Raw genomic sequence first — 12,580 nt, 5'->3', positions numbered from 1 at the left:
GAAATGCAGATAGTTAATACTGGATCCAAATCGTTGTTCTCAGTTGTAGGATATCCCGTACATTTTGAATGTGAAAATGAGAAGCGTGAAAGAGTGCTGAGAAAGGGGTGGGGAAGGAAATAGGTGGAGTTAGGAGGGCAGGTACAACTGTTGAATAAATCTGTAATTATTATCCAACAGTTTACTTAGACTATATGACGCGCTCACTCACGCACGCGCACGCATGCACTCACACACGCACTCACACACGCACTCTCTCACACACACACACACACACACACACACACACACACACACACACACACACACACACACACACACAGTATTTGTTTGGACTGATATGCAGAAGGAGAGAGGGAGACAGTGAAAGGGGGAGGGAAAGCAATACCCAACCAAAAGAGTAGAAACAGACAGAATACTGAGCGAGCCTCCGAGTGTGTTCAAAGACAGAGAAGGAGTCAGATAGGTATGTGAGTCCTCAGGTAGGTGGACAGCAAAAAAGAAAAAATTCAAAGTGAGCGATAGGTTGACACAGAGAAGCCAAAGTGTATAGGATCATGTCTCTGAATGGGAGGGTGGCTCTGGTGACCGGGGGAGCTCAGGGCATCGGGAGAGCCGTAGTCCAGTCCCTCCTACAGAGCTCAGCTAAGGTCAGTCCTGATCTGTCTCACCGCTTCTTGTCATCACTTTGACCATTTCTCACACTGTCGGAACATTGCCATGAAACCGATTGTTTTTCCCTGAATAGACAGCTCTTGCACAACTGTCTTGACTCTTATCTTTTGCTGCACAACCTGTTTTGACCTAACTGCTTTGGTTTCACCTGGTGGCACAGATTCTGTGTGCCAATTTGCATAACTGTCATAGAATGATCATTACATGAAAGTGACTTTTTTGATGAAACGGTCTGGGGGATTGTTGGCTGACTGATTGGCAGTCAAGTGTATTTATTTTACACAAACAAACAAAAACATCAGCAGAGTCCTTTTGATGTTTTCCTTCAAGCTTTTGTGTCCTTTAGGTGGCTGTTGTTGACCTGAACAAGACCTGTGGTGACGAGTGCAAGAAACAACTGGACACGGAATTTGGAGCTGACAGCAGCACTTTTATTCAGTGTGATGTTTCCAATGGTGACTTACTGAGAGGTAACAGCTTGTGGGAGTGACATAGTGTAATAGGGAACATTTCATATAGTTATCCCGTAATAGAAAAGTCTTGCTCCTATGGTTTTAGCCCAACACGATAGCGAATTCATAAAAAGTCTCGGATTGGTAAATTATTTCCGACTTTCCAAGAGGCTTTACAAACATTTCCCAAGAGTGTTTCCTTGCTTCTATGCTTGCATATGCTGACGGTTACATTGAGAGTGTGAGAACAGCTGCCACAGACAAGCTATGACAATCCGGTCACTTGAGGATCTCGCTGACAAGCAGCAATCAGAGTTCAGTTCAAATGAAGCTTGTCTGGTCTTGTACGTAGTCACATGACTGCTTGTTTTGCTGCATTTCTGCTGTTGGTTCGACAGTGCGTTATTTTGAACATTGTGCACTGTATATGGGGAAATGCGCCTTCGAGGGAGCAAAAGGAAAGTGCTTTCCATGTGTGACACCGCAAAACCCTGCAGGTTACCAACTGTGGAATGCTGTTTGACGTTGCTTCTAAATGTGTGACTGCTGTCAATTAGTATGTGTCTACCTAGTATGTGTTGAAAAGATAACTTTTCTGAAGTCAGGTGTGTTTGTTTCTGATTGTGTGTTGGCCAAGTGTGGAATGCAGCCGCTATTGACACATGCAGGTTTTACCACCTCGTCAGTTGTTGATGAAACCTGATCTGTCTGTTCACATGTGGAGATAAACAAACTGGTGGCTCGCTGTGGGAGGGATTTGTGCACGAAAAAGCCATTGACAGGTCCTTAAGTGACTGAAAATGTACTGAATCCTTAAATAAAAAGGGAGGCAGTACAACGGCACCGTTCTGAACTAACTAAAGATGACGTGTGGTTTAGACAGCTGAAAAAAAGATATAAGGAGAGAAAGCATAAAAGACCATTTCTAGTTCAAAATTAGCTATCGTGGACCAAGTTTAGATACGTTCTTCGGTAATAAAAGAAGGAATGGGTTACAAAGCTATCAACAGTCACCAGAAATCACCAGAAAGTGATTCTAAGTGAATAGAAGCTAAGCTGTTAGGGGCTACGATTCATACTTTTTTACTTTCTTAATTTTTGCCGCATTCCGCTGAAGCGAGCTGTGAACCATCCAGCCCTGTTTTGCAGCGAATTTATCCTATCTACACTATCACGATTAAGAGAAAAACTAAAGCTGGTGATCAACAACATTACAAGTAGTAGCTTTTTTCCTTTGGAAATTTGCGGGTGCCGTCTCAAAAAAGAAGCACGCAGACCTCCAACAGGTTGTGCCATAAGACAAAACCTTGAGTAAAGGGATACAGACTAATTTATGGCGGTCTACAACCCCAGACAGAAAGTCTTTTTGATCAATATTAACCAATTAGGGTGGGTCCCCGAGATGCCCTCCTCCTCTTCTTCTTCATCTTAACAACTCTCTCATCCACTCTAATGGATAGTTCATGGATAGTTTCTGCCTGCATCTCATTTGAGGAAGTAAGAATTTCCTTGCTGTTGGGGGGTATAACATACGTATGTCACAGGGAATTGATCTTAATTCGAAGGATGCTCCACATGGCCTGATGGCATAATGTTGGCTATACCATGAGTTTTCTTCCTTTGTACTCATGGCAACCAAGGTTGGAAATAATTTTTGCAATTATTGGTCAGTAATTTTCAGTGGGAGTAGCGTTCCCCGTGGCAGTTGATTTCTAGTAAAAGCCGCATTCCATTAAACGAGATTAGTTTATTTTTCACCACTGTGACATCACCCTTCATCATATGCCGGGCATTAAAACACGACCTCAAACTAAGTGTAATGCAGCAAAATAATGTAACAATAAAATTATTATTATTATTTCAGGAAATTATTTGCAAAACCAAAACACTGAAACATTGTAGATATAAAATAATCAATATCAATATTCTCTCTGTCCCTCTTGGGCAGATTTATTCAAAACATTTAAACCAGTGGTTCTTAACCTTATAGGAGGTACCAAACCCTAGCAGTTTCATATACGCATTCACCGAACCCCTCTTTAGTGAACAGTGTTTTTTTCAAATTCAAGTCTTCAATGTTTATTTATTACTGGTGCACAAAATGAACCATGCATGAACATCACCTTGTTCAAAGAACATAACCAACACAATGCATGAACTCAAAACAAATTACCGTATTGGCCCGAATATAAAACGACCCGGATTACGGAAGACGACCCCCTCTTTTTCAAGACTCAAGTTTGAAAAAAGACTTTTTGAACACCAAATTTAATATTTATACAGAAAATAATTACAGTAAATCTGAAACAAATGATTATAACAATATATTCGAGAGAAATAGCATGTTATTTTGCCTCATTCAAATCATCCAAAAACTGTCTATCACATCTTAATATCTGCACATTTAAATATATAAACACGTTTGTAAATAACTGGCTTCTGGTTTTTGAAATGTAAATAAACCAATCTACTGTGATAAAACAACAAAATTGCAATAACTGCATTAACCATCAAAGTGAAGTCTAACTGTTGTCTTGAAACAAATCTGGATAAGGAAAAACATTGCAATAAAATAATGCAAACTGCTACCGTTATTGTTGGGGAGCTTGAGGACTGTATAGGGGGTTGGCTCGGATGGTTATGCTCTTTTCGCCCCAGGGTGTCGGTCAGAACACAGGAGTGGTTAGGTTTTTATAGCTTTACTGAATTATTGGCAAAAATAACGGGCACTGTGGCTTATATGGCTTAAACTGGCAAAAGGGTATAGGCACATGTTTGGTCGTAAGGATGTGAGAGCAGGTGTGTGTAGTGCATGGGTGAGTCTTTGGGTGTGAATGTGATTCTTGTGTGTGTGATTATTGTATGAAGCGTGTGAAGGGTGTGTGGTGTGTGGTTCTGCAACAGACAGAAATACAGCACACAACACTAGTAGACGGCACACATTACATAACTAACTGCACATAACTGTTCCGCTATACTAAATAACCATGAATGAAATACTCTCGGCAACACACCAAACATAAAACAACAAAATACATTTGCTGCCGACCGTTAGTCGCCGTGCCGCTGCGTAATGGCTACTCGTACGATGCGAGGCAAACTTAAAGGAGCTTGCCGAAGCTATAAATCAAACGGCGCATGCACGAAACAAACCGCGATTAGACAAACGGCACAACAATAGACAGTAGTAACAATGAAATGGATATACCGTTTTTTTCCATGTATAATACGCACCCAAATTTTGACTCTACTACTTAAGTCTGTAAACGTAAAATTATTTCAGAAAAAAGATTATCTTTGGGAACAACCGGTTGTTATTCTGCCGGTCAGTATCACTGCGCATGCGCTAGCAAACTCGATAGCGAAGAAATGTTTCGGATTTGTGTAGGGTACATTGTGACAGCAAACGAGCAGACAGAAATACAGCACACAACACTAGCTTTGTCCTGGGGAGTTAAGTTCAGCATTCGCTTTAAAGATATCTGGCACGTCTAGCGTCGTGACTGGGTATCATGTCTAGACCCCGAATGTAAGATGACTCCCACTTTTTCAGTCTTATTTCAATGCAAAAAAACATTGTCTTATATTCGGGCCAGTACGGTACATATCTGTAAATCAGTGTGACTTGTGCTGTTGCCTTTGTGAGACCAGTTCAGATACGTATCGTCACGAATTTACACAATAATTCAGGTGTGTTCAGACCTCCGCAGTGGAGGCTCTGCCGAACACCTGATACTGACTCACCGAACCCTTAGGGTTCGGCCGAACCCAGGTTAAGAACCACGGATTTAAACTATGTTTTTGAGACATAACAGTTCATATTAAAGCAAAGATAAAATAATGAAAACTATCCATTTGACCTGTGTATTGCAATGAGAAGTCACACGTGGTTCATTCATTATGCGGCAATCGTGATGTGATGTCATCTTTAGTAGAGGTCTCCAGGAAAAGAGATCAAAAAGCCTCACCTAATTTTCCCTACCTATTTTGACCTCCTCTATAGGATGAGCCTCTATGGAGGCTAAACACTGCTGGTCATCTTTTGTACTTGTCATTCGGCGTCTTGCTTTGTGTGCATGTGTGTCACATCACAAACGCGTTCCATTTATATTTGTTTTTGGAAAGTGAATGAGTACATAAACTGATTTAACAAAACAATTCCACCACTATCTTGTCAAAGTTAGTTTTTGTTTGATGAAAAAGAATCATAAAAGTACTATTTTTCTGCTCCTCTTGACGTAGTTTGAGAAACCCTGCATTAAACGATTGTTATCATAAGAGCCCGTGTCAGGTTTTATCCCTTGTTATACAAATGTCTTAAATCATTCACTCATGCCATTTGATTTCTGTCATTTAGATGCCTTCCAGAGCACCGTCGACCAGTTTGGTCGTCTAGACATTGTCATCAACAATGCTGGAATCAACAATGAAAAGAACTGGGAGAAGACCATTCAAGTGAACTTGGTGAGGTGATGATAATAGGTGTGGAGTTTATTTATTTTGCTAACTAATACAGCAAACTTCAATGTACTCCTTAGAATCCCCACAAAGTACATTTGTGAGCTTCCAAATATCGATTCACTCAACAGACTACAAATCTGAATCGTTATCAAGCTTTCCCAAAACTGGATGATTAGCTGATCTATTAAATTAGGTGTCTAGGAGAAGGGACACACCTAAAACAGGATAGATAGGGGCTCTTGAGAATCAGAATTGGGCCTCCCTGACCTACAGTGGAGGCTGACAGGCTAGCTGCCTTTTCCAACCACTGCCGCTGTAAATGAGAACATGACACCTTACGGTTTTAGGAGTGCTATCTGAATCTTGGCAGCACTTATTGATGCAGTATGACATTTTACAGTAAAATAAACCAGGATTATTTAATATAAACTATGTCAAAACAGGTGCTAGGCAGGTTATGTCATTATTTTGATACTTAATCAAATTTAACTTTTTTTTTTTACAGGGAATCAGTTCCCATTGATACTTGCATTACTAATTTAATGTTCATATACTGCCTAATCAAATGAAGGTCAATCAATTTTCAGTATTATGTTGCTTTAACTTTAGTTGAGCTTTAGTACACTTCAAATAGGCAGTCAGCTTCAGATCTTCAGACCGCCCAAATTCAATCTCTGACCAAGTCTGCTGGGTCCAAACGAGTAAAGTAAGTAAACCAACTACAGCTACCCAGCGAGTGAATTACAAAAAGTTTTTTTTTTTACAGTGAAGTGTTTTGAGTAGATGGTCATCATATTCACCAGAGGAGCGGCCTTTAAAATGTGATTTAAATAAATTCATGAACGATTGTGTACATTAAACTTGTTTCTCGATTATTTTAGTGGTGTTTGGAGTTACATTTCCTTTGTGTGGCTTGACTAATTTCCTGTTCCTGCCAATTCTTTGTCCAGAGGCATAATGCTGTCAACTCTTAGTTTGTCATTCACACAGCCTCGGGAGCAGGAGTGACACTTTTTTTCGGAGCCAGGGATGGTTTAGCACTGTACAAATTCTGCCGAGCAAACAAAATAAAAAAGCAATGTTTAGACTCCCTGGGAGATTTATAAAGGTTTCGTTGAAAGTGAAATGTTACGATAACAAATCATCAGCTTTGCACTTTTTTTTCTATAAGTATGCCTATGTCCTCAAAACATAAAATCATTTGTAATTAAGCATTTTGTATATAATATTTCAACACCAAAGGTCATACTAATGCAAATCCAGAGGTTCTATTCTGGACAGACAACTAGGTAGAGCAATAGTCTTCAGTTTTAACACATCAATTTTCCGTCCACGTGCCTCATGTGATGCATTGTGGAGCTCGAGAATGGATCCACACAGAAAAATACATGAGAAGGAAAAAAGAGGAGTCTCTCTCGTGATCTATTGTATGACTGCAAAGTAATTGTAATTCTGCAATTTGGCTGAGCACCGAGAGCAGAAATGTTTATCTTTCTTTACCATCTTTGACTGCTGAGCTTATTAAGAGGAGGAAATTCCTCATCAACAAACATAAGCAGGGATTGTTTTCCAGGGGATTTATCTGATGTTCTGTTGGATTTTCTTGGTATGTGCTAGGAAGGACGTAAAACCGCTCCTAAGTTTGAACAGAATGTTCCAATTTTGATTAACATGTAATTAAATAATAATTTTTTAAAGATTTTTTATTTCTGCTTGTGTGCCACACGTCTGTTGTGAAGAATGTCACCATGATGAGGTTGTCCATTTTGTTACAGACTTCTGTCATAAATGGGACTTACCTGGCTCTAGAACATATGAGTAAGGAGCATGGCAAGGAAGGAGGCACAATCATCAATGTTTCTTCTATGGCAGGTACTAAACAGTTACACACTATATTGTGCACACTGTCACATGCGGACAGATAGCTTGCACTGCCACCATTTTTTTTACCTTCAAGAGCAAATAAATCTTTTCACAAATTAAATTAATACGCAGGCATTGACTCATTAGATCAAGGGTTACCAATTCTGGTCCTCGGGGTCTGCCGGTGTCCTGCATGTTTTCTATGTCTCCCCTGGTGCAACACATCTGATTCAAATGGTCAGCAAGTTCTACAGAAGCTGGCTAACCATCCCGATGATTTGAATCAGGTGTGATGCAGAAGGGAGACATGTAAAAATAGGCAGGACACCAGACCCCGAGGACCGGGATCAGGGACCCCTGTACTGAATGAATAGAGAAATGCATCTTGCTAGATGGATCAACATCTTGCTTCTTGTTGTTCATATAAAATGACAAAGCCTCATTATAAACAAATGACCTTTTGGTGAGTACTTTTACCTACAGACCTGTCCCGCAAACATCCTGTCTAACCTTGTGCTTTGACCTGAGACCTACCATAAAGCAGAAGTGTATTATCGTATTTTTCGCACCATAAAGCGCACTGGATTATAAGGCGCACCCTCATAGAATTTCTTCTTTTAGAAATTATTTCATACATAGGGCGCACCGGATTAAAAGGTGGATCAAATAGAAGCTATACTGCAACAAACTGAGGTTGACTAGGGTTGCGGTATGCATCCACTAGCCAATAAACAATGAGCCCTCCGTAAACAATCTCCTATAGAATGACTAAAGTTAGATCTAACACATTGGTACTGCTTACTTATGTTTCCCTTCCATATCGATCCGTAAATTTACTCGAAACATTAACGGAGCAGCCTATTTTGAAATGAAATAGCCTCGGGCATATAGCAGCCATCATTATAGCATTAGCCACCGCAACCTCCTATGAGCCTCAGCTCGCAGACCCCCATGAGCCTCAGCAAAGTGTCGTGGCTGCCCCCTGTAAACAATCGCGTTTCTCAAACTACCTCCTATAAAATGATCGGAACTGACTAAAGTTCGATCTAACACATTGGTACTGCTGACCTATGTTTCCCTTCAACATCTATCTGTAAATTTACTCAAAACATTAACGGTGCAGCCTATTTTGAAATGAAATAGCCTCGTAAGGATAGCAGCTATCATTATAGCATTAGCCACGCGCAGACGCCCATGAGCCTCAGCAAAGTGTCGTGACAGCCTCCTGTAAACAATCGCGTTTCTCAAACTATCTCCTATAAAATGATCGGAACTGACTAAAGTTTGATTTAACACATTGGTACTCCTTACCTATGTTTCCCTTCCATATTGATCCGTAAATTTACTCGAAACATTAACGGCGCAGCCTATTTTGAAATGAAATAGCCTCGTGCATATAGCAGCTATCATTATAGCATTAGCCACCCGCAAACTCCCATGAGCCTCAGCTTGCAGACTCCCATGAGCCTCAGCAAAGTGTCGTGGCAGCCCCCAGTAAACAATCACGTTTCTCAAACTCTCTCCCATAAAAGTGATCGGAACCGACTAAAGACTGATTTAACACATTGGTGCTGCTTATTCATGATTCCGTTGGATATTGATCCGTAAACGTACTCGAAAACATTAACGGAACAGCCCATTTTGAAATGAAATAGCCTCGCGGGTACAACAGCTATTCAGTGACGCCCCCTGACCACGGTTGCCGTAATGCCGGGAAGCGATGCGACCTTGTAATTTACTAGCCGTACTAAAACGTACTGAAACATTTTGGCAGAGCGCTGTGTACAACCAGTATGAATCAACAAATTCATCAATCGATCCATATATAAGGCGCTCTGCATTAAGAGGTGAACTGTGTTTTTTTGAGTAAATTTTAAGTTTTTAAGTGCGCCTAATATTGCGGAAAATACAGTAAACTATATAAATGGGGAAACTAACTTTTGTAGGTAGTCAACATATATGGAGTAGTATGACTTTCTCCAAGGACCTGAATCGACAGTGGAGTGGTGAAACTGGTTTACTTTTCACATATGACCCCATTTGGTTAATTTTCCTCAGTCAACTCCATCAGGGGAGGGCCTTGGTGATCCGCATCCAGGCGAAACAAAATATGGCCCAATGGATTTCTTTATCTTTGGGGTATTAAGCCGTGCTTTGTCTGGTTTTCCACTTAGGCCTAAAGAATAAAAAACACAACAACGTAGAGACACAAAACCCCTCCGCCAACTTTCGGTCTTAGCTTCAGGGAAGGGACCTGGTGATTCGCGTCCAGGCTAAACAAAATATGGCCCAATGAATATCTTTACTTTGGGGTTATTTAGCCGTGCTTTGTCTGGGTTTTTACCTTAGCATTAAGGCATAAAAACACAACAACGTAGAGACACAAAAACCCCTCCGCCATGATAAAGTGATGGCTGAAGGAGTAGCTGTTGATATTTTGTTTAGATTATTGCTATATGTTTAATTAACATTAATATGGCTATGTCTTTTATGCATTGTATTGCTACAGCCTTCCTGCACTCTCCTCACCAGCCTGTCTACACAGCCACAAAACATGGAGTCATTGGTTTTACCAGGGTTATGGCCGTAAGTAGAATACTCAAATGCACCATTAGTAGCTAGATAGGAGCTAGTCATGTAAACCAAACATATACTTTGAGTGCTGTCTACGGTGGGACATCACTGTCCTATTTTACAGGATGCATCTTCGCAGAGCGACTACGGCGTGCGTATCAATGTGCTGTGTCCTGCCTTTGTCGACACTCCTCTGCTCCACTCAGTAGAACAGGAGGATAACATGGGGAAATTTGTCAAATTCAAGGATGATTTCAAGCGCAGCATGAACAAGTTTGGAGTTTTACAGTGAGTATGCCTTCCATAACACATGCAAACATATAAGTTGTAATTCATTCTGTAATCATGCGAATACCAACTGTAATGGAATGTAGTGGAACAATTAAGCTTGAACAGTCTCTTCTGAAATAGTAGCTGACCATTTATTTTGATTTAATAGAAATAAAAGTAGTTACGGAACTATCATCTTAAATTGCTGCTTTTACAGTTAATCATTTAATTTTAATTGTACAAGAAAGAATTTAAGGAAAATTATATTATTGTGGTGGACCTCAGGACCAGGCCTCTCACCCAGCAGGCCTGTGTGTGTGTCCGCGCCATTGTTGGATGGAAGTAGACTTTTCTCTGCACATTAATGTGATGTTCTTCATTTGCATCAAAATTGGGGTGTTCAACACACAAACCCGAGTACGTCGTGCCTGACATTATGGTAATCTTTTCTTGATCAGCCAATCAACGTGCACTTAATTCATGTACGTTGACCGCGGATTTTGAAATTGTGGTGGGGGTGCTGTGGATGCCAGCCTCCCTCTCCTTTTAATACTGAAGGCACTGCTAATAAAATATATTTGAGATGATAATGATAATAATTTCTTCAATCAATGGATTTCTACAATGATTCAGAGAGAGTGTCCCACGCTGTCGTCATATTTCTAAATGAAATATCATGATGTCCACCATGAACAACCGCAGCGCGCCAAATTTGTCTGCCTGCACCTCGATTAAATACACCAAAATTGTGTTAGACCACCTGCGCATCGAAATAAAGCTCCCTTGACCCTGTCTTAAATGTTGTCTATTTTTTGTTACCAAATTGCAAAATGCCCCTGAGGCACACCAGGAAGACCCAGTGAGGTATAGAGTGTCAACAAATTCACAAACATGCCAAACTAAACCATTGTCCCAGCATTAAAATGATGATGCATCGATTTCTATGCCAAACACAGACTTCTTTCTTTTACCAAATTGCCAGATGAGTTGATGGCCAGATGGCCCAAAAATGCTTGACCAGACTTGCGCTGGCATGAATGAAGCTACATCTGATTTTACGGCAAGCGCACAGTCGCCAGTGTAGAAAAATACGGCCTTTGTGTGTGATGTCTTGGTTGACAGAAAATTGGGTTGAAATGAAAATGTATGAATCTGTGGCCTATGAATTAACTCAGTTCGCAATATGTTATTTGAATACAGGACATCAAAAGGCTGACAATAAATCCAGATATAGTTCTTAAAGATGTAGTTAAACCATTTGTTGAAAAGTATGGAAGACAGCACAGAGGGCTTTTTTTTACCCTATTCTGTTTAGATTCCTGTTACTGTCAAGTTGTTTATGTTGTTTGGAGTTGGGAGGATGTTTTGTCTTTGAGGAAATTCATGTATAGTGTAGTTATAATCAGCCAACAAGTGGCTTGTGACACTAAATTACTCACATTAAAGAAGATCAGTGAACCAGTAGTGTCAGAGGTGATGATAAACATTGTTTAAATAAGAAAGTCAAACACACTACAAGCACCAATCCATATTTGAGGCTGATATAACAGTTGCTATTTTGGGGAGTATTTTATGGCGTAGTGCAAGATGTTGGCAAATCTTTTTAATAGTAAAGAGGCCTCTCCAGATAAGTACCAATGATTAAACCAGATCAGTGCAGGGGTGTCCAAACTGAGTCCTGGAGTGCTGCTGTCCTGCCTGTTTTCCATGATCAAGCTTCATCAGAGCTTGCTGATGAATTCATTATTTGAATCAGGTGTCTTGCAGCAGGGGATCATGAAAAGACAGCGTCCCTCCAGGACGGGAGCTAGACATGCCTGCTCTCGTCTATGCTAATCTAAGTGCTGTTGTTTTTAAATGTCATTTAATACCAATCTCCTTCCTCATCTCCAGGCCATCAATGATCGCAGAAGGTATGATGAGATTGATTAACGACACCAGCCTAAACGGTGCAGTGATGAAGATTACATGCTCCAAAGGAATCCACTTCCACACTTATGAACCCATGTCTGCGTGACCATTGCATAATGGTTTACCCCGTGCTGGAGAGCTGAAGAGAGCAGTGGTACAAAGCTGTAACCTGAAAGACTGGAACATCACAGTCTGATATGTCAGGACATGTGGTGGGAATCCTATCAGTATATAACCCACAAATGTTTGGATTCTAGTGCACAACGTGGCTTGAACATTACCTAAATATGTCAATACAAATAAAGGAACTAATTTCTATGACAAAATAATAGAATGAATGCAGTACTAGCTTTATTACCAATGCAACCCTCAGA

The 12,580-nt window shown here is 40.4% G+C and overlaps 1 protein-coding gene across 1 annotated transcript; it reads left to right on the top strand.

The window, feature by feature from the left end:
- The first annotated feature begins 289 nt into the window (after positions 1-289).
- Positions 290-12,540, top strand: LOC133151577 (15-hydroxyprostaglandin dehydrogenase [NAD(+)]-like). Its single transcript, XM_061274736.1, has 7 exons — positions 290-650; positions 1,022-1,145; positions 5,485-5,591; positions 7,364-7,460; positions 9,961-10,037; positions 10,150-10,313; positions 12,189-12,540. The coding sequence occupies exons 1-7, from the start codon at positions 558-560 to the stop codon at positions 12,310-12,312; spliced, it is 786 nt and encodes a 261-aa protein (XP_061130720.1). The 5' UTR covers positions 290-557; the 3' UTR covers positions 12,313-12,540.
- The last annotated feature ends 40 nt before the right edge of the window (positions 12,541-12,580 follow it).

Source organism: Syngnathus typhle, linkage group LG3, assembly GCF_033458585.1.
Source record: "Syngnathus typhle isolate RoL2023-S1 ecotype Sweden linkage group LG3, RoL_Styp_1.0, whole genome shotgun sequence".
Lineage (NCBI taxonomy): Eukaryota > Metazoa > Chordata > Actinopteri > Syngnathiformes > Syngnathidae > Syngnathus > Syngnathus typhle.
The sequence above is the reverse complement of the archived record's forward strand: the minus strand, read 5'-3'. Positions and strand labels throughout refer to the sequence as shown.